This window comes from Scatophagus argus, chromosome 2, assembly GCF_020382885.2.
Source record: "Scatophagus argus isolate fScaArg1 chromosome 2, fScaArg1.pri, whole genome shotgun sequence".
NCBI lineage: Eukaryota > Metazoa > Chordata > Actinopteri > Scatophagidae > Scatophagus > Scatophagus argus.
In genome coordinates, this window is record NC_058494.1 from 9,139,324 (window position 1) to 9,164,798 (window position 25,475).

Sequence of the window (25,475 nt, forward strand, 5' to 3'; positions counted from 1 at the left end):
CCCTCTGGCATTACCTACTAGCTAATTACAAACCGTCACAGCATCCAGGATAAACTGCTACACGATGAAAAACCCAACACAGTGGATGTACTTGTCATTAATCAGGCTTTTAATGTAACCTGTAAACCCACTAGATAATGACATGCTTCTTGGCCTTGAATGTAGTGTTTGGTTAGGTAGCAAAGAAGAAGAAAAAAGAAAGGATATGTAGAGGATATTCAGGCTTAATCAGCATTCAGTGATCTCTGAATTGAGACGGAGTTGACTGAACAATCACTAATAACAGTAAAACAAATTTGATACCCTCAAAGGACAAACATACATAGGAAGATGCATACTTTGCAATTGAAAATATGTTTAATTAAATTCTATTTGGTGAAATGAATTGTTTAGTAATTGTTAATGTTTATGATGACTGTTCGGAGATGGCTTCAGTTTTCAGACCGTCTGAACTTTGCCTTTCTGCTGTCGCGTGCTGGGAAGTTCACATTGCAGGAAACTGCGGCCATTTTCACGTCTTTCTGGCCCCACTGACATTACTGCACGTGCACCCACACTTGCCGTCTTGTTCTTTGTCAAGGCAATCACTCTACACACAAAGAAACACACACACACACACGTACAGCCAAACACTTATGAACAAATACTCCTACCTCTGTTTGCACGTGAGGAGGATTCACATATGTTCTTGTTGTTCTGTCCATAGGTCTATTTTTCTGATGCACGCACGCACACACACACACACACACACATACACAGAATAACAGGCTTTCTTATCAACATGGACAACTGAAACGTGATGATGTTTTTCCACTCTGCCCTGTCCTTCACAGGAACAACTGTTCAGTCACAACTGGAAACCCTCTATACATACAGCACTGCTTTGCATTTTGTCATTGACCCACTTACAGGCCATTTACTTTGGTCAACTAACTGAGCTTGGAGGGTCTGAATTATGTGATGCTCATGTGGAACATAAACTGATAGAAGATAGTAGACTCAATAGTATTCTTCCTAACTTACAGCTCACGTTGAGTTTTTATAACCTACAACTTTTTTCTCTTTTCACTGATGTTCTAAGGCATCTTGTGGAGTTTTCCTTGTTTTGGGAACTGACTTTTATGCAAAGCCCTCTGAGACACCTATAGGGACATACAGATAAACTTGACTTGTCTGGCTCATTTGCAAAAGTCCCACCTGGGACAAGGCTCGTCTCCAAATAGATAAACACCATGTCACTATTATGATATCAGCCCTCGTGATGTTGAACGCACATAACCTGTAGGGTCGGGACATCCACAGGTACTGTCAGCAGCTTGTTTCCTGACTCTGTGATTTTAAACATGAAGTGGGAATGTGGGCATGTCTACACCTAGTGTGTGGGGAGTTACATTTGTCAGCAGTCCAATCAGTTGGTAATTCACAGGAACAGGAGTGACATCATGCCATGGAGATAAGGACGAAGGGAGGCAGGTGGCTTGTCACGCAGTTAGATGCTAGAGATGTGAAATGATAACAATTGGACAAGCACACACACACACACACACACACACACATACAAATGTGGTAAAAGACAACGCACCCATTAGTTAAGAAAGAATAATAACAGTACATCAGTGGCGTGAAAAGGAAATTCTGAGACAGCGTTACAAAAATCGTACTCTCATGTGTAACAGAAATGAGGATTAATTAAAACCATAACGTCATTCAACACAGCTGAAATCACTCACGTTCACAAAACTGCTCAACAACGTTACTTTACAACATTTACTTTTATTGTTTAATTAATGAATTCATTTTTAGACGGCCTTTAGCTCGTGTTTATTGTCAGATAAAAGCCAGTTAGGCTACATTTAACAGTGATGGGTATGCAAGAGTGATGAATAGTTAATATTTCAAAGTGGGTGAAGACTATGAGTGGAGTGAACAGACAAGAGATGGGTTCTCTGCTGTGGGATGGGGTGTAAATACTTCGCCTGCTTACTGCTGTCTTTCCCTCTGTGTAGGAGGTCAAATGAGTTTCTTTGAAGTCTGCCCAAGGAAAAACTTATCTATCCTGGCCCTGGACATATTTTATAATAAAACGTTTTTTGTTGTACATTTTGCACGACTGACCAGCTGCAGGCATTCATTGATATTCAGTTGTTGTCAATTTCATAAAGTGTGATTTTAGCACGACTTCAAAATGTGTGTGAGGATTCTCGGTTATCGTGTTGAAGGTGAGCCACACTGACTTGAGTAAAGGCAACAGGATTTGATCATAGATTCTTGAAGATGTTTCATCACTCATCTAAGAGGCTCTGTCAGCTCTGAAAAAGTCCACAACTTTAATTTATTATTAATAAATCTTCTGAATGTGATACGTATTCAGGAAGTGATCTTATAATTGATCTGTGTAAGGAATGTATATTATTTGGTAATCACGTGCATGTCAGAGTGGGTATTTCTGCTGGGGTGGGACATTCTTTGAGGCATTTCTTTGAGGCATTTTTATCACTTCAGTCATGTGTTTTTGTTAATTATTCAGCATGGGTTTCGTGCTGTGATGAGAAACAGATGAGTAACTGGAACACACCCCCACAGCTCAGGACTGGCTGACTCAGGACAGCGTACAGTTGATATGAGACAGATGAAGTGGGCCTCAAGCTTTGAGACTTTATTGTGGTGCTTTCAAAATGACTGTCCAGTCCTCAGGTTGAGGTGGGTGAACTGCCACTTCATATTCAATGCAAGCAGCTAATGATGAACTACTGGGTAAATCTTTAAGGATATTCTGAAGACTGAGATCCAGCAACAAAGCTACTCCCGTGATGGGAGAGGGCCAAAAGGAGAAGTGAGTAGGTAGCTATAAGCATGCAATTAAGTCTGTAAAGTTATGTCCCTATTACCATTACCAGTAACGCAACCCTGGCTGTTACCCTAAGTGTCAATTGATTTCAATATTCTGAAAGAAACAAGCTTATAAAGCTGGTCCACATTTTGATATAGCAGGTGGCAGTAATGCAAGAAGAAGAAGAAGAAGAAGAAAAAGAAGAAGAAGAAGAAGAAGAAGAAGAAGAAGAAGAAGAAGAAGAAGAAGAAGAATCCTTTCTGTGGGAGCCTCTGTGGTCTATGATGTGTTTGTTAAATGCCTGTTATGTTAAATACTCATTTGTTTTCAGTCAGTAATATGGCTTGAGTATGTTGAAGAAGTTTTATTTTTGCAGTGAATTACAGACCACTGCTAACTGCAGTTTTAATCCCTTAGGATGAAGTTAACAGGAAGTCAGTGTGAAACCATTGAGCTAACTGATGACTCTACAACTACATTCATACATTTATTCTAAGTGAAATGTTCAACAGCATATTTAGCTAACACTGGCAACATGCTAGCCGTCTAACATATATGTGTGTGTATACGCAGAGACTCCAATGCAAAATGAAATGCGAAATTCAACTTTTTGACCTAGGAGAAAGGTGAATGTTCCATGTTCCTGTCAGTGTTATTAGAAGATGTTGCCATGCTTCCTGATGACCACTAGAGGGCAGACAGGGTACACACTTTATACAGGTACATAACAAGGACAATTCCATGCCAGCTCACGCAGAATTTATCACATTCACCAGTTCATGGATTTTCATGTAAAAAATAAAATTAAATTATTATATAACAAAAATTCATTACTAAAAAGTGACACTACAGGTTTGTAATAAGAGAAGAACAAAAGATATGGAGCCCTTAACCAAAACATTATGAGACTAGTTACAATAACACCTGCCAAAATGTCTTCATTACTACTGTTAATTAATGCTATAATGCAGTCCAGTATGTAGATGATTAACATTACACTGGCTGGTGTACTTTTATGATGAAAGTTAGCTTCGGCTATGATGTTAGCTGAGAAGGGTGGTGCTCAGTGAGTGCGAGTGTTTTAAGTTGCTCAGTTAAAGCTAACAAAGTATCAGAGCTTCTGATGACCTCGAAAGCAAATATAGTTACATTCTGAATCCAACCACACATTCAGTATTTTTAAAATCAATCCAGTGAAGTACGATTTTATCAATAATTCCTGACAAATGAGTGGAAAGAATTTTACATGTAAACAACACACACACACACCTCTGTATTTGACTTTATTTATGGCAAGATTCACAGAAGAGTAGAACGCAGATGTCAAGTGGATCCAAGATAGTTTTGTCCCAGATTCCTCCATGTATACCATAGTCGTGTTTACACACAATGATTCGCTGAAGGGTAAATCTATGGAATACTTTGTGACAGTGAGCAAACATGTACAAAGACTGACGAGTGAGTGTGGAGGAAGATATCACAAATTCATCAATGACAGGAGACAAATGACAGCCCAGGTCAGAGAACTTGTGGAGAAGATAAAGAACATGGCAAAGTCCAATGGAGGAAAACACTACAACAATGAAGAAGAAACTTGAAGAGGAGAGGAAATAGAGGGAGGAGGAGGAAGAGAGAGAGAGAGAGAGAGAGGGAGAGAGAGAGAAAAAAATACACATTAGTAGTATTATTTAGAACAGATAGGTCTGATTCAAACGGTTATCCGTTGTTTCTGGTTTGTGTTTTTCGTTGTTGGAGCTGTTGTTCAAGGTATTGAAGAGACATCAGGAATGTCAAGAATGCGGCGTCCTCCAAAGGGTTTCCCGTTTCCTCTTTTTTAAACAACCGGGATTCATGACATGGTTATAGTCACATAACCTGATGGTCGTCAGTTAAAGAGCTTGAATGCTTTTAAAACATATCAGCTTTGCCTCATGCACAAACCTCTATTCAGTGAGATGTGGGCAGCCTCTGTGGGGATGCACAGTTTCAGATGTAAACTAAAGACAATACAAGGAAATAGGAAGTGGCCTGTGCAGGCTTCCAGAAGTTTCCCAGAAAACTGATGTTAAAGTCAAACCACTGAGCTTGTCTAAGTTCACTACTCAGGCCTGGAACAGCACATTTAGCTGCCTGGGAACTGGAAAAGGTGAATCCAAAGCAATGGCTGAAGGTAAGACAATATATCATACTAAACAGCAAAGCAACATTTATCCTTTGACTTCTGTAAGATGTAACACTTAGCGTGACACTGGAAAGAGCGCAAGAGGGAAACAAAAAAAATGTAAACCTTGAAAATGACTTCAGTGACTAATAGTTTATTTTCTTTTATGTCTCAATGGTATAACTTCACATCACAGCGATACCACTGCGAGAAAAGAAGCAGAAAACTCTACCTCGGTCAGATGGGTGTGGTCTGAATAACTTTGATGGTATGCTCATTCATTGTCTCTCATGAAACCTCTAACCATATTTAGACATACATAAACTTGTATTAACTCTTTCTAATAAGGAACACATTATCTTCACAATTCGATGTCTTTATCAATGTTAATTCAAGGTTTATTATTGTTTTTAGATCAGTAATACAATTTGGGTGCCAGCTTATGAAAAATCCCTTCCCTAGCATGACTAACTCCATGTTTTTACCTGCTCTTAAGTGCATTTTAGATCATCAGAAACTAAGAGAACTGCATTATCTACATAGTCATTATTTACGTTTAACATTTCAAACTGATCCATGTCGTGTATCATAAGTACTGGATACTGGACCATAGGGTGGTGCCCAGTCATTCAAATAAAAATCACTCAACTAACACATAAGCCTAAAGAGTTTTAATGTTTCCTGGTTTGCCTTCACACTGTGCAGCCCACTGCACATGAGCAGTAGTGTCTCTCATGCTGGTCATGTCTGCATGATCCAATTCTACCTCAAACTTTACCTTGGGATGATGTCACAAATCAAAACATACCTTTTCTAGGCTGTGGGAAATTTTTCCTCTGTGGAAAGAATAATTATCCCAGTTATTTACTGTTTCAGGTGTTCTGTCAACATTCTGAAATTCTCATAAAGCTTTTAGAGGATTTTTATGCCTTTCCTTGGTCAGTGTGCTTGTTGGCAGTTTACTGTCACCAACTGTTGATCAGTGGAACAGCATTCATGTGTGTTCCTATGCGTCTGTACAAAACAAAGAGACTGCTTAAAAGAAAAGGCAAGGCACTCTATACTAGATTTATGTCATCCAAAGAGGTCTTTCACAAGCTGGGTGATCCATGTAGTGTCCTTAAATCAAAGCTGGCGTCTAGCATGGCAAAAAAAGAGGAACGATTCATATTTGCCTTGTTGTCAGCATTAATTTTGCTTCTGGTGTTACAGCTCTGGATTTGTCTGGAGGGCTGAGGATAGTCCTGGTAGGCAAGACCGGTTCAGGAAAGAGTGCCACAGGAAACACCATCCTTGGTAGAGCTGCCTTCAAAGAGGACCCGAGCCCTGTATCTGTGACCAAGCACTGTGAGACACAGAGCGGGGAAGTGGATGGTACCACGATTCAGGTGATTGACACTCCAGGTCTGTTTGATACAGGCATCACAGAGGATGAATTAAAAACCAGAATAGAGGAGTGCGTGAAGATGTCTGTGCCCGGCCCCCATGCCTTCCTACTGGTGATCAGGCTAGGAGTAAGGTTCACCGAGGAGGAAAGGAATGCTGTGAAGTGGATCCAGGATAACTTTGGAGATGATGCCTCCATGTACACTATCATGCTGTTTACATGTAAAGATCAGGGTAAAGCTGACAATGCCCTGAAGGAGTGCAAGGAGCTGCGGAGACTCTCAATCACTTTTGGACGCAGATACCATGCCTTCAACAACAATGACGCAGATGACAGAGAACAGGTCAAGGAGCTGATCACCATGATCAAGGAAATGGTACAGGAAAATGGAGGGAAACACTACACCAATGAGATGTATGAGAAAGCCCAGAGGAAGCTGAGAGAGGAGGAGGAGATAAGGAGACAAGAGGAGGAGGAGAAGAAACAGGAGGAGAAGAAAATGTGGGATGCAGAGAGAGAGAAGCAAGAGAAAGAGAGAGCAAAGGAGAAAAAGGTTAGAATAAAGAATATACGCGTGGCCTCAGCTGCTGCTGTTGTGTTGGTGGCAGCTGGGGTGATTATAGCAGTGGGAGCTAACACCACAGTGGCTCTGGCTCTGGGGGCTCCTGTGCTCATCATGGGATTGTTATGTAGTGTAGCTGCCCTTTGCATATGGAAGGGTTTAAGATGCAAAGCAAAAGCAGGTGTTCCAATATAACTAGTGACAAGGACATGTTGAGCCATCTGCAGTATTGTATTGCAAGCATTACTATCTCATGTTGCTATAACAGTGATGTGAATGAACATGTGGATTTTATGCTGGCAGTAAACAAACTATTTTGTTGTGTTTATTTTCTTTTCACTCATTTATTGTTTATATATATATATAGTTTGAATTCTTATCTTATCTTAGCTTTCACAAAGTTTGTAAATACAGTTTACACTTTCATAACTTATGTGACAATTGCTCAAATAAACTAAATCTTCATGCTGATTAATTACTGTTTTATTTAAACTGTGACATGATGTTTCCCTCGCTTTATTATTAGCAACATTACGAGCTCACATCCTCAAAGGAAATGAGAGACAATGGTAGAAGTCTACACATTTAAGAGAGGAAACATTCTTTACAGAACGACCCCTCTCTATACTGCGACCACATCAGTGCCAGGACACGCCGTCTACAACAAAATGACCATGAAGGCCCTCAAACTGGTGAACTGTAGTTCAGTCTGTGTCAGCTGCATGTGGGTCCAGTGGTATTTCATCTTATTTATGTACATGATGATGATGAAGCTGAATTTGGTTGCAAACTGTTCAGCCCAAGGTTAATGGTGCATAATACAATTTTAACAGTTTTAACCCAATAAGGACAATCTCTCTCTCTCTCTCTCTCTCCCTCTCTCTCTCTCTCTCTTGCTCTCTCGCTCTCTCTTTCTCATTCTCTTGTTTGTGGTTTTAGATCTAAAGGAAAAGAAACCTCTCATGTTTATTTCATTGTCCAGCAGAGAAGAAGTCTTTTATTCTCTAGTAGCAAGTCTCTTATTCAGACCCAAACTCAAAATCAGAGAGGATAATCAGGTGTAACATACAAATACTAGACTTTTTAGACATTTTTGAAGTGCAACTATGCAGTATTTCCCATATGTGATGATGTGGCATTTACATTTTATATATTTTATATTTTAGAACATCAAACAACACATTTTGAAGTTATCTTTGCATTGTTTTATTTCATTCTTACAAGTCAAATAGAAGGATTACAAAAAATGTTCTCCATACAAATTGGCATTCAGAATAAAAGTGTACAGTCATAACCAGTTCATCTATTGTTCAAAGCAGGCAAGCTGTGACTAATATGTATGAACATGCATTCATGAAATGAAGTAAGCGAATTTATATGAAAAAGAAAAACATGAAGTGACTTCAGGGGTCTAAATCTGAGTCTGGCACGACTTAGCTGTCTCTTGTTTTAGGTTTCATCAACCACCCGATGGCTTTCGAGGTCGCTGCACCCGCGAACATTAAAACTGACCCCATGAATGCAGTTCTAGCACCAGCTACAGCTGTGACTGCTGCAGCTGTACACAAGTGATCACCTACATTGTTCATATATTCTCCAGACTTTGTCCACCATTCATCTGACGCAATTTTTCTCTGGGCCTCTTCATATATGCTGCTGGTATAATGTCCACCATTTGACTTCACAATCTCATCTATCTTTTCAAGCAAATCAGCCACCTGAGTGCGATTTTCAATGCATGTGTTGTCAAAAACTACATACCCAGCTGTATAGCCACTGATGAACTTCCTGAGTTCAGAGCTTTCGTTTAAATAAGTCTCAATGGACTTCTCCATGAGCACATCTCCCCTGGTGAAAACCACCAGCGTGTACTTAGAGGCTTCTTCACCAAAGTTGTCCTTGATCCATTTGATGGCATTCTTCTCTTCATCTGTGAACCGTACATCCAGTCTGACCACCAGCAGGAATATATGGGGCCCTGGGACAGACAGCATGATACACTTCTCTATTTCTCTTTTGAACTGGACTTTCACAATCGATGTGTCAAAGACCCCAGGGGTGTCAATGACACTCACACTTTGTTCCTCAAAATGGCAGGTTACTCTTTTGCTTCTCTTTGTCACAGAAGACGGAGACATGCCTGTGGCAAAACTCTTTCGTCCCAGGATGGTGTTCCCTGTTGCACTCTTTCCTGATCCAGTCTTCCCCAGCAGGATGATCCTCATGTGTCTGGTGAAAGAAGAGCTGTAGGCTGTGGACAAAAGGACAGTGAATCAGTTCCTGTGAATTCTTGGGTCTTGGGTCAGGTTACATAAGAAGTGTAAAAAGCCTGCGTATAAAAAGACACTCACCTTCAGCTGAGCTTAAATTCATCTTTTTGTAGAGAAGAAAATACTGGGGAAACGCTGGCCAAAGCTGATTTTGAAGCACCAAATGTGTTTCTGTGTTTCTCAGCCTTCCAAATCACAGAGAGTCTGCACTTGTGCGGGCTGTTTATTCCTCCCTCTCTCTCTCCCCACCCCAATGGTTTCTCTGGAAATGAAACTTTCAGAAAGCTGTGGTCAATGCAAAGCAGACACAGCAGGCACAACCTCTTAAAGGAAACTTGGCATCATAACTCATTTGTATTGACTGTCAATAACATGAGTTGCTTCACTTTTCTATTTAAACATCCCATTATTGACAGTCAAATCTGAAATGTCATTTTCAATGGCATTACATAATAGAGGGCTGCACAGTGAAATGTAGCTGTTGTCTCTTCATGTCACACGCAGAGGAAAAGGGTTTTACTAGAACATGACACAGGAGTTTTGCCTCCTTAAATCTGAACGAACTGATGTTTTTACCTCTAAGGGGCAATGGAAACAAGTTGGAAACCCAACAATGGCATGTTATTACTACCTACCTAATCTGTAGCATCTAAACATATGATTTGCATTGTAGAAATCAAAAGAATACTTATTAACAGGGAGATGGAATCAAATATCTTTTCCCAGTGGAAGGATTTTTTGTTGTTGTTGTTGTTGTTTTTAACCCCCTAGACAAGCAATACTGATGTGATATTTTTTACAAAGACAAAGTAGCTGGTTTATTGAAAAATGCCCAGCCTGGTGGAGGAGGTCGTGAAGCAACATAAAGACATGTGGTGGGAGAAGAAGGAGTAAACCAAACACTTGGAACCTAAATTAGCTAAATTAGCCAGTTACAGGCGAGGGTGTGTTACAGTTTGAGAAAAGAAGGCATGCAACAATGTCAACAAGTTTAACTCATCAGCTTAAAATGCAACAATCAACATTAAATTTACTATCTGTTGCCAAACTCAGTTCTGTCAGGCATCCCGCCAGGCAGCTAATAACCAGCAGGTCAATGTGGGAATGATGGGAGTCTCTCATATGCCATCTAGTGGCTGTACAGGGCAACGTTTCATTACATTTTCATGTATTCAACAACGCAAACACAATATTACGTAAGTTACAATCTGAGAGGCCATTTCCACTTTGATGGTTTTCCACAACAATCTAACATGGAGGATGTTCAATGTTGTGCTTTTCAGTCTCCAAACAGCTTTCACCTACTCCTCCATCCACTGGCTACATCAGTCCTCTCAGTCCACAACAAATGCCAACAAGTTGCGGTCAACAATGTCTGTAACAAAGTGTCCTTGTGCAGTCAATTTTGCATAATTAACTGCGTGTGTGTGTGTGTGTTTAATATTCAGTATTACACACTGCAGCCCTCCTACACCCCTGTGTGTGTGAGATCCAGAGGGACAAGCTGGTCAGTCATAACAGAAGAAGAACATTATCTTCTCACATCACAAGGCTACACCACCAGGAAACACACCAAGAATCATCAACACGCAGTGGACATCTGACTGCCTGATTAGTGATTGAAAAGTAAGTTTTTATGAGCTTATAAATTTTGCCTGGGATAAGTTTAATGCTCTTATTTTGACTTAATTTACACAATCAATACTCTTTAATCCTTTTTACTTTCTCAGGTCAGATCTAAAATGACTTAATTACTTAAGTAAATTTGCTGAAAACTCATGTCATTAACAGTTTAACAGCACAAAGGAGTTTCTGAGGAGAAGAAGGGGACTCATCTCAGCAACAACACACTGCACTCCACACATCCCACTGATTGACTGAATGACTTTTATTCACTGAGAACTCAACTCAAAGCAACCTCCTAAGACAAGAAAAGAAGTTTTTTCAGTGACCATGGCATCAACAGGTATTCAGCTGCTGGGTTTGGTGTTGGCAGTGCTGGGTTGGGTGTGTGGGGCGTTGGTGTGTGCGGCTCCTCTGTGGCGCGTGTCCGCCTTTGTGGGTGGAGAGCTGGTGATTGCCCAGGTGCTGTGGGAGGGGCTGTGGATGAACTGCCTGTCTCAGACGACAGGCCAGATCCAGTGTAAGACCTATGACTCCACTCTGGCCCTGCCAACGTCTGCCCAGGCCGCCCGGGGCCTCACCATTCTCTCCCTGCTCCTCTGCCTTCTGGCCCTCATACTCGGGGTGGCAGGGGCCAAGTGCACTCACTGCATGGATGACGGTAACCAGGCTTCCAAAGCTCGGCTGGCTAGGACAGCAGGGATCCTCTACCTCGTGGCGGGCCTTGCCTACTTGTTACCCATCTGTTGGACTGCCTATGCAATCATCAGGGACTTCTATGATCCCAGCGTTGCGGCGCCTTTAAAGAGGGAGCTGGGCCCAGCGCTGTACCTGGGCTGGGGGGCCTGCGTGCTGCTCCTGGTGGGGGGCGCTCTGATGCACGTTGGCTCCTCTCCACCAGGAGGAAGAACGCTGCCTTTTTTTGGAGGAGCAGCGAAGGACAACCCACACACAGGAGCTGCAGGAGAGGGGAAGCAACAGGAAAAATCTTTTGTATGAGACCAGCTTATTGGAAACGAACACAGAGGCCACGGCCTCTTCAGACAAGCTTCTGGAAACCGCAAGGTCACAGTCTGTTGGAGGATGTTCACGCTATACTGGCTTTTATGTATTATAAAGAAGGTAGACTTAGTATATTTTTGTTGATTTCACTATTGGTTGATAAATTATGTTTTTACATATATTAATAAATTGACATTTTTAACTACCCAGTAAATAGTCACTGACAGAATAGATTATTAATCATTTTCTGTCAGAGTGGGAGCTGACATGAACTGTGGGAGGAATTTAGATGTTTAGAGGTTTACTAATGTGTGTGCCTTACATTTCTCAAGTTCCTCTCTGCCTCTGCTTGTGTTTGTGTGTGTGTGCGTGGGCGCTCTGTGTACAGAAGGCCAGTGTACATTGAATATCTGTGTATGCTAGTGTATTCACTGAAAATATGTGTGGGCAGTCAGATGCTTGTTTATTTACTATGAATGTTTCAGGCTTTCCTCTACATGTGCCCCCCCCCATTTATTTCTTTGTCCTCGTTCTTGTGTAATTTTTTTCACTGTGCCTGTTTATTAATATCAGTTTGAACACCCTAATTGTCCATGTTTATTTGACCTTGTTTCTTTGGCCAACATATGAAACCATTAATGTAAATGTAATATTATTGATTCCAGTGGTAGTAGTTTTGATGATTTGGCTTAACATAAAATAATTTGTTGCTGGTTTAAATTTGAGATGTGCTCTGACTTTGTGTGTTTACTAATTCCCACTATCATATAAAAGTAGTCTTTGAGTGCTTACTGGGTGAGGATAAAGCGGTTTGATACTGGGCAACGTAGATGACATCATCTAAATGACATTGTCTTATGTTTCATGAAGCTTTTGCCACTTCACGGTTGACATAAAAGCATTACACAATATACATTTTTTTCAGTACATAAGTGTGACACTGCATTACTTTCATATAATTCAATACTGAACATAGGTTTGTATCATCTATAACCACTAGTGCACAATAAATGTATGTTTTTGCATTCTATTACAGCTGCTTTTTATATACTAGATATGATAGAGACTGTGTGTTTATGTGCAGAAGAAACACGACCTGTGACTGTGACTAGATCACACATCACTATATTATCTACAAGAGATGTGTTTGCTAACAGACGTGTCTTTTGCTTTGCCGGAACAAGCCAAAAAACAAAAAAATGAGCACAGGAACACACATTACCGTCAACTGTGGGTACAAAGTGGAAGCGAAAGGGAACCAAGAACGAATGCATTCTCACTTCAAACAACATATTTACTGACATGGACAATTTAATCACAGTGATAGCAGACATGAGACACTTGGGGGCAGTAAACACTGCAAGTTACCTCATATTACCTAGAAAACACCCCTCAGAATTAAACAACATGACTCAGCAATGATGCTTATTGGGATTGAGTTAAGGAAGGGTTCAACTGCTTGTTAGCTGTTTTTGTTGGCATGTTACAGTTACATTGACACAATTACATTTTCTAACCTCTGTAAGTTTCAAAGATGCCAGTACATGTCCAAATGTCTATTTTTGTTCAGAATGGTCCAGAGATTTTAGGTGTGAGCTGTCTGCTAAACAGCTACATGAGATCTTTACTGTCATCGTGATTCTAAAGAAATAAAATGCTCCCCAAAACCGTTTAATAAAAAAAAAGGAAAATTTAAGAAGGTGGCTGATACAAGCCAAGCTGCAGTGGTGGGTGTCATTCCATTGCTGGACACAAGGGGCAGCACAAAGCTTACAACAAATACCTATAAGAGTGGTACTGCAGTTGTTATGTAGGTGTAATTTCTGACATAATTAAGCATAATTAAGCATTCCTTTGGTGTAGGATTGCATATGGAAAACAGTTGCATCTGACTACCAATATTTCAGCAAACTTGTTCACATTATCTTTGGAGTGAAGTCATATTAGATAATACTAATGTTTCCTCCCAGAAGATTCAGCTGCACAAGGACGGTTCATAAATTCTGTACTACTACTGTTACTACTACTACTACTAATAATAATAATAATAAAATGATGATGATGCAATTTATTTTTACATCACCTTTCAAAACACAAAGAGAGGAAAATGAACAAAAAATCAACGGTAGTAACAAGAACAGTATTTATACTGAACAATAGGAAGCAGAGACCAGTGTTTATTGAGTGTGGATTAATTAATTAATTGCACTTAAAATAGTGTCACAATCCACAGCATTCTGTCAGCTACAGGAGTCGTTTTAAATAAGCTTCTGTAACTCTTATTTAATGAAATGTAGTCTACTGCAATCTGTTATCAGACACAACAATAAAACAACCAGTTTTAAAAATCTTCTATATTCCTAGAAAAGAAATCAAACTTTCAAAAACAAAATACACTTGGAGAAAACAAAAACATACAAATTGGGCCGAATCTCACATAACAGTAGTAAAAAAAGTCCCACGGTTGGACCTAATTGCAGACCTCTGCTTTACAGGCCTGTAAACATCGTTCCACGTAAACACATGATACGAATAATCGTATCTAACCTGTTTTTCTTCCTTCTGACTTACTGACTGACAAAATCCACTATTGTCCTCTTAAAGAGACAAGCTGAAAGTGCGGGCTGTACAGCTGTGGATAGGGTGCGTGTCACTTTAAAAAAAAAAAACCCGCATGACAGTGGTGAAAGTGGGCCGTGTGAGTGTGTGCTGCTCTCTCCCTCAGCATTCTCATACCCCGCTGTCGGCCTTTGGATCTCCGAGCGCGGGGCGGGTGTAGGCAGCTCCTCCGTGCACGGCGGCAATTGGCTGCGTTCTTCTCTTCTGTCTTTAGCTACTTCCTATTGCACATGGTGGGCCAAACCCTGTCAGCAGTGCACACACACTCACACACTTTTAGGTGAATTCACGCACGCTATGTTGCCACAGTGTGCGTGATGCTGCCGGAGCCCAAAGTCCCCCCACCCCTCCCGGTCTGTGGCGCAGTCTCTTATCTAAATGTTTGAAGATTAACAACGTTGTCCGCGTCCTGTAGAGCACAAGCTACTGCCAGCTGTAACCTGCAGGCTAGGAAGCCGACAGAGCAGGCTGACAGCGTGTCAAGGCGGGAGCAACAAAATCGGGCTACGGCAGAGGACGGAACCATGACGGAGAAACGGATGTCACGGTGGTACTTCGGTGGGCTGGCGTCTTGCGGAGCCGCCTGCTGCACGCATCCCCTGGATCTCCTCAAGGTGAGGGGCTGAAGTCAAAGATTAGTTCTCTGCTGGTGTGTGGAGTGTAGGCCTGAACACCAGGCTGCAGCTGTCTACAGGAGGAGTCATGGAAGCCAGTCTAGGATGGTTATCTCCTTAATACTCGTGTTACTTTAGGCATATTAGGTGTTTTTGTGCTTTCGGTGAGCCTGTAGAGGCCAAACTCTGAGCTATCACATGCTTTCTTCTATGGCAGCACTGTCATGTGTGCTGGGATATGCAAGGCTGATCAAATATAGGGTATAGGTTAGGGCAAGAGAAAGTTGGTAAGCCCAGCTGACATACTATAATAATTTCTGAAAAATACTAGAAAGCAATTATTGGATTGATTTTAAAGTACACAGAATGTCACCACAGGTAAATATGGTGGTAACTGGAAGACCAAACTGTCCAGAGGGAATATGAGTTTTCTCCTCCATATGTAGCCTGTCATCGCCTGACAGCAGGTGTGTGTGTGTGTGTGTGTGTGTGTGTCAGTTGGGTTATGCATGTTCACTCTTGTTAATCTTTGCCTGACTGCACTGCACAAAGCAGCGAATGAGCATGTTGCCTCCCAATGCGAAAATCCTTACTCACTTTGCTCGTACCTCACTTTTAGTTGCACTGAAGACAGCAGCACATGACTCAGATACGACTAACTGGTGCTCAGGAAGTCATGTGCTGTGTAATTATGTAAACAAGGCCAGTAATCACCACATTGCAGTTAGAAACCCAGGGGTTCATTTCTGTCCCAGCTTGCTTGTTATCTGGTGATGCCAGCCCATTTAAATTATACTAGAGCAAGACTCTAGTGGAAGTGTGAGAATCAGCATTAATTAACAGATCAGCAATCTCTGTCGGATTGTCACAGACACAATAGGCATACTTGCTTGATTTTCAGTTATTTTGATAAAATCTAGTCAGACTAACAGGAAGCAGGCTGTTGGTATAACCCAGCCATTCACCAGCTTTTAGATCAAATGTCCCGTCTCCCATCTGCTGTCTGTATGTTTTAGTTTAAAGTTCCTGATACCATGTGAAACAACAACAACAACATCAGAGCTCGCTTCTTGCATGCTGAAAATAGTAAGTTTTGATGACGGTTTGGATTGTGCAATAAGGCCTCTCCTCCTCACCTACAAATGTTCCCCCATGTACGGTTTTATTCTTGGTCGGAAGTATTTGCAAAGTTTAAAAAATGGTTTCACATCTGTGTGCACCATGAGAATTTTCTTTAAATCTAAGAAAGACTCAAATGGTCTTATGGAAAAAGTTGAAAATTAGGTAAAACTACAGTGAGGTGGGTTGAGGTCAGTCTGCTGCAGCACAGGGTGATCTGCAGACCGTTTCATGCCTGAAAGTGGGATCTGGTCTGGATGTGTTAGAGTTTGTTCTTGTTTATATATGTTTGGCTTTGGGATGTGATTAGTTTTGTAAAACAGAAATGTCATTGCATACCACCAAAATGCTTTGCATACCATTGAAGTATGCAGAATGTTAGCAATGCCTGTTTGCATTGTACCCATGGCTGCCATGTCTTCTTCTTCAAGTCCCTAATTTCACACTCATATTCAGTCGGTTTTATATCAATGTTCCGCATTTAGTGAAGCACAGCCTTGTTGCACTCTGTTCCTTAGTGCCTCAGTTTGTCCCCTAGCACAATAAGCTATTTATAGAGACCATTACTGTACAGGAGCACTTTGTGAGGACACTATTTTATGCTGTGATAAAGGCGACATGGCAATTATGACAAGAAGTAAACGGCACTTAGAAACGACATTTAAATGGGAGCGATTCAGTATTAAAAGTAATGTTTTTTACACTTTACAGTTAGCACAGCAGACAATGGCATTGCTCCCACATGACTTTAACCATGACCCATTCTCTTTTGTGCCTTTGAAGTTAAATGCTCTTTCCTAATAGTGTCAGAGGATGAGTTGTAGCCCTTATTCTACTCTGTTTTTGAAAGAACAGTGGAAAAACTAATTGAGAAAGTCCCCATTCATCCCCATTGGAATTGAATGAGATGAGTCCCAGTGACTTCAGCTACAGCACAGTGGATGTGCAAACTGTTGGTCTGTTTTGACTGTAAACGCTATGATGTGGCAACACTGTGCTATAGTATATAATTCCTTGAATGTTAAGGACACCTAATGTTAATTTCTAGAAATGAGAGTCTGTGATTCCGCTGCCCTCATGATTGTTTCTCACATGAGGAACATTGGTAACATTTGCATAATGTGGAGTAAAATTCAAAGGTTGTCACAACTGTTCCGTTTTGTCACAAGCTTGGTTTGCATAATGAGATACTGTGAGCTTGGGTGCCTTGGATGGCCCAGAATGTATTTTACTTCAGTGATCACTCAGTTCAACTTCAAGCTGACCTGCCTGTGATGCTCAAGCTATATACTCATCAAGTATTTTTAAAACGCTTGTACACACATAGCATAGAAAACAAACACAAGAACTCAAAGTTTCTTCTGTTTTCTGTCACTGCACATTGAGGCATTTGGTGACTTTGCTGCAACAGCTTACAAAGCTTAAAAACTGACTTGTTGAACTCTGTTGCCTTACAGTTCTGTAAAAGCTAACAACAGAACGTCTAAATTTAGAAGGACTGTGGTGTAATTTAGAGGAGAGAATATGTGATTGTGGTTTTCAGTAGGGAAGTAGCCCTTGACCAAACCCACATGGCAAAGATTGCCTCGTCATGTTCCTTTGTGTTAATCCACATATCATTTACAAACAACAGATACTCTACAGTTGCCCTAAACTAATACAACAGGATTTGTTCGGCCCCACCTAAAACGACAACATATTAGTCAGACACTTATCAACTCATCTGGGTGTAGTATTTCATACATTAGGCTGCTGATGGCCTAACATGACCTTTTCTATATCTATCTATCTATCTATCTATCTATCTCTCTATCTATCTATCTATATATATGGAGGCTAGACAGAGAGAGAAAGATAGATAGATATAGATATTGTGTGTGTGTGTGTGTGTGTGTTTAAACAAATGGCTTTGTGAATTCAGATAAACACAACTACTGTATAGTAGGCAAATAGTGTTACCTCTTCATATATATTATTCTGGTGTTTGCATGTACTGTACTGTGTGTCTTGCTGACTGTGCTGCTATTAACCACATCACAGTCATTTCACACTGTGAGCTTCCCAAAAATTTGCTGTAGCGTTCTTTGTCGTTTTATCTTAGTTTTTACAACTTCTTATAATTATTTCTTTTACCTCTTTATTTATCTGTTATTATTCTGTCCTTTTGCTGCTGCAACAACTGAATTTCTCCTCCAGGAATCAATGAAGGATTATCTCATGTTGTCTTCCCTTACTAAGGTCTGGTGATGGGACATGGAAAATGGTGTTTTTTTGGATGTCTTAGTGGCCTTTAAACTCAAATAGTGATTAGAACAGAGGACAAAGGCCACATTGTAGAGCCGCTGACCTCCTCTGAGGAGGACAACACACACGGGTTAAGACAATATTAACTGAATGAATGAATTGTCTTTATTATCAGTATACTCAGGTACAGTGAAATTTTGTATAATGTCTCTCTCTTTAGTACAAGTAAAAAGTAAAAGCAATCTGCGAATGCAGAATTAAGATGACATCTCCACAGATTTTACATGAACAGCGATAAAACCAGAACATTAACACATCTCCTCCCCTTTGTGCGTGTGTGCAACAATCGTGTGGCCTTGTGATACGTGTTGTTTTCAAGTAGCATTAAGATAAAAGATCAATCGAATAAATGAATATTGTTCAAATTACATTACAAAAATAATAAAATAAAATAAAGAGGCTAAATTCAGCAGATTTTCACCATTGATCACAGCTGAAAACTTCTGGAAAAATCTGCAGATTCTTTTTGGGCCTGGTGATCAGTCTCTACACTGTCTGTGTGTGTGTGTGTGTCAATAAGAATATGTATGCATAACTGCCTGTGTTACACATTGACTCAGTTTACCCATTCGTAGCTAACTCGTGTAACAGAGTTGTGAAGTTTGAAAGACGTTTAACCCATACTAAATAATAATATAAAATGTATAAATATATAACATAATCGTATAAAATGCTATTTCTGGAATACCTCTTGAGGGACCAACTCATTTAGTTTCCTACATACATGAGCTTCTGTCTGACTTACCCTTCAGGAAGGAACAAACAGAAAGTTGCTGTGTCATCCCCAACAGGGACATGTATTGTCTGTGTCTGTAGATTGTTTGTGTCTGTGTTCTGTCAAATGTTTTCTTTATTATGCTACTGCGGTGCCTAACTTGGTAATGACAGCGAGACACATGCTAATACAAGACTATCTTTCCAGGTGCATCTGCAGACACAGCAGGAAGTGAAGAGAAGGATGATGGGGATGGCTGTTCATGTGGTGAAGACTGATGGGGTATTGGCCCTTTACAACGGCCTCTCTGCCTCCCTTTGTAGACAGGTATGTGTGTCTGTGAACGTGACTAAGTCTGTTCTCGATCCCGTGTGTGTTGCTGTGTTCATTAGTTTGTCGGTTGTGTTTTCTATATTCAACGAAGTGAGTGCCGTTAATGGACGGAACCTGTTTTGCAAGGGAGACCCAGTCAGGACAGTAGCAGTATAAAGTAACAGACAAAAGAATGCAAAATAAGATGACGGATAAAACTTTAGTGACAGATAATGAAACTAAGAACTAAAGCTAAAGGAAGGCTAATAATGCACACAGTTCAAACACCTAACAATAGTAAAAGAATAACAAAGACGACAATAATTCAAAAGATATGTTGGAAATAAAATGGTGTGCCAGCAGTAATTAAAGTATTTTCAAAAGAAAAAACTTTTCTTTCGTCAGTGTGTCTTTTTTCTGTTTAGAGGAGGGGAGACTATAACAGACCGCATTTGAACAGGTTTTTATGAATATATATTATAATGCTGGTGCCTCACCCTTCCAACGTGCCGTGTGATAATACTGACTTCAAACAAAGTTATAATTATTACATGGCCAAAATTCTATCTGCATGTTATTATCAATAGATCAATATGTTTGTAAAGCTGAAAAGGATAGCAGTGTGAAAATGTTGTCAGGAGATTCAGCATGGTGGGAGGAAGAAGTAACAGTCTGAACAGTGCCTCCTGTTCAGTTTCTTTAAATGATGATGACTTTAAGTGATCAAAACCTTTTCCAATGAGTTTGAATGTGTTGCCAGAAGCTCCCTCCTAGTGGTTGGACATAGAAAACGTTAAACAGGGAGGAGATTTTGAATCCAGCTCTCTGCCAGACTCATTCTTTTTCCCTCTCCTCCCCCTCTGTTCAGATGTCCTACTCCCTCACCAGATTTGCCATCTACGAGACAGTGAGGGACATGATGGGCAGCACAAGCCAGGGCCCCATGCCCTTTTACCAGAAGGTCCTGCTGGGGGCCTTTGGAGGTGGGAACGCACACACATTCTGCTTCCCCCCCCCCACACACACACACACAGACTGTCATCCATACAGGACTGTGTCCCAACAACTTTTCTCTGCCTACAGGTTTCACTGGCGGGTTTGTTGGCACGCCAGCAGACATGGTGAATGTCAGGTAACGTGCCATGACAGTGTTCTTATTCTAAACAAGCTGTGCGTGCCAAATATTGGATTCATAGATGTGAAATATTTTTGCTTCCAGGATGCAGAACGACATGAAACTACCACCAGAACTAAGGAGAAAGCAAGTAACCTACTCGGCTTAAAATGTTCAGTTTTCTTGTCAGAATTTGAATCTGAATATTTCTTTTTCTTTCAGCTACAAGCATGCCATCGACGGGCTCTTCAGAGTCTTCAGAGAAGGTAAGTCTCTAGAAATGTTGTGTATGTAACTTGATGTAATGCACACAGTTGCACGGTGTCTGACCTCTGGCTCTGTGTCCTGTCCCACAGAGGGTGTGAGGAAACTGTTCTCGGGAGCCACCATGGCCTCCAGCAGAGGAGCGCTGGTCACTGTAGGACAGGCAAGTCATTTACTTATGATCAGGACCTTTGTTTTTAGTATCACACGTGTCATATTTGTAGCTGAAAAAGTCATTTTAAATGCCTGCCTGGTGTTAAAGACACCATTGAAGAGCAATGTTCATTTCTTTATTTTTGTATCTTACTTTTTCTGGAGTAACACAGTCGCAGTTTGGATCACTTTTACTCTTAAGTTCTATATGTAAGAAAATAATTGGGTGATGTCAAGTTCAGATCCATCTATAAGTAATAAGATAATGGCATTGAGTTCAATTAAGGGTGCATGAACTCATCAGTGTTAACTCAGTGTCATAGATGAAAAGGCTTCTTGTGCAAATGGTTCCACTGAAACAATGAATAATGCATTGTGCATTAAATCACATAACCACAGCATTACTTAACTTTTATTAAATCTGTGTTGACTAGTCTACAGTGAGTGTTTACAGAGACTGGCTGTATGCCACAAGCTTAAGCAACAGGACAAAATAAATTCTATGTTAGCACGAAACTGCTCTAAATATACTATAAATAAGTTATTGGAGGCTGCCTTGGACTTAAGTCAGACTTGACCAAATAAACTCTGAAACCTCCATCGCTTTGTACAACAAGGTGCCAATAGGGTCTTCAAGATGCATTCATACTGGCATTAACTAACCTGATGCTTTAAAATAATTAGATTTTTTGAATAACAGCAAATAAAGGCCATTTAATGTGTAGAACAGATTTAATTCCAGTGTGTAACTGCACTGTAAGACTATAAGAATATGGTGTTAGCACTGTAAGACTCCAAAGTGAGGCCAGTTTTAATCGGTGGATCTAATGACTTTGTAAAGCAAAGAGAACACAACTAGAACAGCTTCATGTAGTGAAGAGACAGTAAATACACCAACATCGATCCCTTTTTTTACCATAAAAATGTAACTTTATTTAATTTGCCATTTTCTCGATCTGCCCTCATTGTTCCCACCTGCAGCTGGCGTGTTATGACCAGGCCAAGCAGCTCGTCCTGGGAACAGGCATTATGGGAGATAACATTCTCACACACTTTCTTTCCAGCTTCATTGCTGTAAGTATCAGGTTTTTTCTGTGTGCTCTGTATTATGGCCTGGCTGAGTCAGTGTAAAGTTATCAGGGCTCCCTTGTGAAGTGATGAACTGTTCCTGTGCAGGGAGGCTGTGCTACATTCTTGTGTCAGCCTCTGGATGTACTGAAGACGAGGCTGATGAGCTCAAAGGGAGAGTACACAGTGAGTGGATGTCTCTTCTTTGTCTCCTCTCATCCTTTCGTTCCTCCATTTCTGTTTATCCATCTTCCTCATTTGTCCGTGTTCATTCCAACCCAGTGTTTTTCTCTCTTTTCAGGGAGTGACACATTGCTTACGAGAAACTGCCAAGCTGGGTCCTCTGGCATTTTACAAGGTGAAAAATAAAACAGTCCATACAGGACTGCGGACCATACAGTAACAACACTGTGACTATTTAGTGGCTCTTTTAAGAGATTCTTGATTACATATACTTAAACTTTATTGACTTTGGTGTTTGACTCACTGTGCTGGTAACTCTTGGATGCTTGGATGAACATTGACCAGCTAGAGAAGAGCTGCTCTGCTGCAACAGAGCACTCACTTCTGTTGTGGATTAAAGCATTCATATAACAATAAAGACTATGAATTGGAGAAGGATAAAGTTCTGCAGAGGTCAGAGCTAGTTTATCACAGTAAAAAGTGTAACACCTGTCAAAGCCTCTTTAGTTCTTTTTACACAAAGATTGCACAATACCACTGCATCAAAAACCCTTCTTTAAGCTGCCTTTGTGGTTTTTACACTGGACTAAACAAAGCTGGCATAGTCTATTCCAGTGTGTAATTTTAGATGGTGTCCCACGTTCCCCAAACATAAGAGGGATAAGGTGTAACACAACACTGTCAGCAGTAGTGCTGCTATTTACATACGCTTTAGGCAGTGGTTTGCCAAACGATCCCTGAGTTAGCTGTTAGCTGCTGCTAGGTGTTCTTAAATCTCAGACATAAATCACGCTTACCTGCAGTTGTCAAGTTTGGTTGTTGTAGAGCTAAAAGGCATCAACCTTTTCTTCACCTCCACTGCTGACAAAGCACTGTCTCTTCATGGCTTATATGCTACAGTTAGCAGCTACACAGTCCCACAGTGCCTCTGCCAGCTCATCTGTTAGTCAAACAAAGATGGACCCACTCAGAGGCTTGATTGCTGAAGGACCATATGATAAAATACCTGCATTTACAGTAAAATTTTATGGTGTTTAATGGACAGATGTCATGGGCGAAAACTACATATAGTAATCTAATGCCACATTTTCGTTGCAGGGTCTCGTTCCCGCAGGGATCCGTCTGGTTCCTCACACAGTGCTCACCTTCGTGTTCCTCGAGCAGCTCAAGAAATACTTCGGCATTCGCATCATCTCTTGAGCATGGCCGCTGTTCAACCAGCCACCAGCTCTGCTGCTCACATCGCCTTGTCATTGGTCTTCTCTTGGCATTTATAAGAAAATAAGGGAAGAGGATCACATACAGTTTATTTAGACTAGACATGTTTTCCTTTTCCTTTTGCTCTACCTCTGTCTCACGGCTAGAAGCAAAATGATTGATTGTTGAGCAGCAAGGGAAGGGACCAGTACTGGAATTAACAGATCAACATGTTTCTGAGACGGAACATGTGGAGTGGAAGAGTGGAAAGGTGCTGTAATTTAGTCATCATGATGATCAGCAGGGTTTAGAGAGGAGATTAGAATTAGCCCTAGCTGATGGTTAATATTGTTGTCCGCTGTCATTTCTTGTGCGGCTAGTTAGTTTTGAGAATAAGTGTTAATTTTGAGTTCAGATGCAATTTATCTGTAATGTTGACTGACTAAATTTTTACTTCGACTAATTCCAGATCAGATTTTGTGATTTATGTTCTTAGTACTCAAGCCTAAGTCAGCAGTGGTGCACCTTCAGAGCCCACACCCCATGCGTAATGATTGTGGCTTATAGATAAATTGGAGCCAAGAATGTCTTTCATTAGTCATCTGCAACATTTTATTATTGTCATGTTAGTCTAGGATAGACAATTTGATTTAACAAATGCAGAAAATGCAAACAAACAGGGCATAACCTTGTCACCGGTGCCATTCTTTCCCAGAAGTCATTACTAAAACATGACTGAACAAACTGAACCACTTAGTAGTAATCATTTCCAAAATACGTGGTGACCAAATGCGATTCACCCTGACTTTAGCAGAGGTGATTTATTTGTTTGCTTTTTCTTAACTAAATTAATGTTTTAGAATTGAAAACCAACTACTAGCAGGTTAAAATGTGTTTTACCTTTACTTCATTCCGACTTTCTTTCATCATTTCACTTTCAAACAAGCTTGTTTGGTGATTTTAAGTAGCGAGTTTGTGGGGAAACTGTGAAGCGGAGAAAGTTGATGACTGAAATCCTGACAAAGGTACTTTTTGAGTGGCTCTTTTAGCCTTCCAGTCCTGGTGAAATTCTGTATGACCACTTGATTTCTTAAAGTTCTTACGGTTTTGAATGGAAATGCCTTTAGAGAGCTGCTGCAATCTTCAAGTGTACTTGTAGCAATTCCATCTGTAATGTTACTGTCTCGTTTGGCTGAATGTGTGTCAGACTTTATGACTCAGGATGCTGCTCTGTTTTATGAGGCACTTTACTGACATACTAACCTGCTGTGTAGAAACATGTGCTACATTCGAAAAGTAAAAATGTAGATGTTTTCAGATGTTTAGAATTTAAAAAATGTCAATGCTCCAAGTGAGGAGCAGTCTGTGATCTTCTGTGGCTCCTTTTAGACCAGCAATAAGTCTGACTTAGTTCATTGAATACATTTTCGTTGCGAGCCTGCCCTGTTGACAGAAACATTGTCAAGTCATGTTGCCTTACAGTGTATGTCCTCCAGGGGGCAGTATAGTGACGTGCGAATGAAACTGATGCGGACAACATGAGCGATCCTCTTTGGAACATCTAGTTAAGTCCTGCATACTGTATACTGTAAAACTCCATGTTCTTATCTCAGCTGTCTGAGATACTGCAGAACCATGTTAAGTGATGTCAACCCCAAAATTCATATGCACAGAAATTTAATTGGAGGGACTCACAGTTTTGGGTGTTGTGAATTTGTGTTTTTCAGATCACTAACTAATGTTGGAATTAAAGTACTAATGTGAAAATATTTGTGTTTGTGCTGTTTGACGATCTATTGATTAAATGGATTTGGTCAAACTTTTATTTTGGTAGAAGTCAGATAGTTGAAAATCACACGACTGTTTTGTTATTGTTTTTGTCATGTCATAAATCAGCTGCATGCCCTGTGGGCAGTGTTCAGTCCACGTCATGAAGCGAACAGGGTGATCTTTGGGTTTCTGTTTTCTGTTGCCACCA

General features: G+C 40.6%; 4 protein-coding genes across 4 annotated transcripts; 3 read left to right on the forward strand and 1 right to left on the reverse strand.

Moving 5' to 3' along the window:
• The first annotated feature begins 4,640 nt into the window (after positions 1-4,640).
• LOC124068556 (GTPase IMAP family member 7-like) lies at positions 4,641-7,411 on the forward strand. The gene is made up of 3 exons (XM_046406910.1): positions 4,641-5,000; positions 5,188-5,259; positions 6,204-7,411. Exons 1-3 carry the CDS (start codon positions 4,991-4,993, stop codon positions 7,133-7,135), a joined length of 1,014 nt encoding a protein of 337 aa, XP_046262866.1. The 5' UTR covers positions 4,641-4,990; the 3' UTR covers positions 7,136-7,411.
• A 711-nt stretch (positions 7,412-8,122) lies between these two features.
• LOC124068572 (GTPase IMAP family member 4-like) lies at positions 8,123-9,450 on the reverse strand. Its single transcript, XM_046406931.1, has 2 exons — positions 9,292-9,450; positions 8,123-9,191 (listed from the first exon to the last, which is right to left on the reverse strand). Exons 1-2 carry the CDS (start codon positions 9,311-9,313, stop codon positions 8,374-8,376), a joined length of 840 nt encoding a protein of 279 aa, XP_046262887.1. The 5' UTR covers positions 9,314-9,450; the 3' UTR covers positions 8,123-8,373.
• Positions 9,451-9,463: 13 nt separating this feature from the next.
• On the forward strand, positions 9,464-12,925 carry LOC124068582 (claudin-9-like). The gene is made up of 2 exons (XM_046406944.1): positions 9,464-10,836; positions 11,002-12,925. Exon 2 carries the CDS (start codon positions 11,164-11,166, stop codon positions 11,830-11,832), a length of 669 nt encoding a protein of 222 aa, XP_046262900.1. The 5' UTR covers positions 9,464-10,836; positions 11,002-11,163; the 3' UTR covers positions 11,833-12,925.
• A 1,670-nt stretch (positions 12,926-14,595) lies between these two features.
• slc25a10b (solute carrier family 25 member 10b) lies at positions 14,596-25,266 on the forward strand. The gene is made up of 11 exons (XM_046406921.1): positions 14,596-15,068; positions 19,414-19,533; positions 20,387-20,501; positions 20,602-20,650; positions 20,738-20,779; positions 20,855-20,898; positions 20,989-21,059; positions 22,031-22,123; positions 22,226-22,303; positions 22,419-22,475; positions 23,399-25,266. Exons 1-11 carry the CDS (start codon positions 14,979-14,981, stop codon positions 23,498-23,500), a joined length of 861 nt encoding a protein of 286 aa, XP_046262877.1. The 5' UTR covers positions 14,596-14,978; the 3' UTR covers positions 23,501-25,266.
• The last annotated feature ends 209 nt before the right edge of the window (positions 25,267-25,475 follow it).

Excerpts from the sequence above, each read along its gene's own strand:
- slc25a10b (XM_046406921.1), top strand. The coding sequence starts at position 14,979 with ATGACGGAGAAACGGATGTCACGGTGGTACTTCGGTGGGCTGGCGTCT. Across the intron at positions 20,780-20,854 it reads CCACCAGAACTAAGGAGAAA|CTACAAGCATGCCATCGACG; the intron begins GCAAGTAACCTA and ends TTTTTCTTTCAG. Across the intron at positions 22,304-22,418 it reads GCTCAAAGGGAGAGTACACA|GGAGTGACACATTGCTTACG; the intron begins GTGAGTGGATGT and ends CTCTCTTTTCAG.
- LOC124068572 (XM_046406931.1), bottom strand. The coding sequence starts at position 9,313 with ATGAATTTAAGCTCAGCTGAAG. Across the intron at positions 9,192-9,291 it reads GAATTTAAGCTCAGCTGAAG|CCTACAGCTCTTCTTTCACC; the intron begins GTGAGTGTCTTT and ends TTTTGTCCACAG.
- LOC124068582 (XM_046406944.1), top strand. The coding sequence starts at position 11,164 with ATGGCATCAACAGGTATTCAGCTGCTGGGTTTGGTGTTGGCAGTGCTG.
- LOC124068556 (XM_046406910.1), top strand. Across the intron at positions 5,260-6,203 it reads TGGTCTGAATAACTTTGATG|CTCTGGATTTGTCTGGAGGG; the intron begins GTATGCTCATTC and ends CTGGTGTTACAG.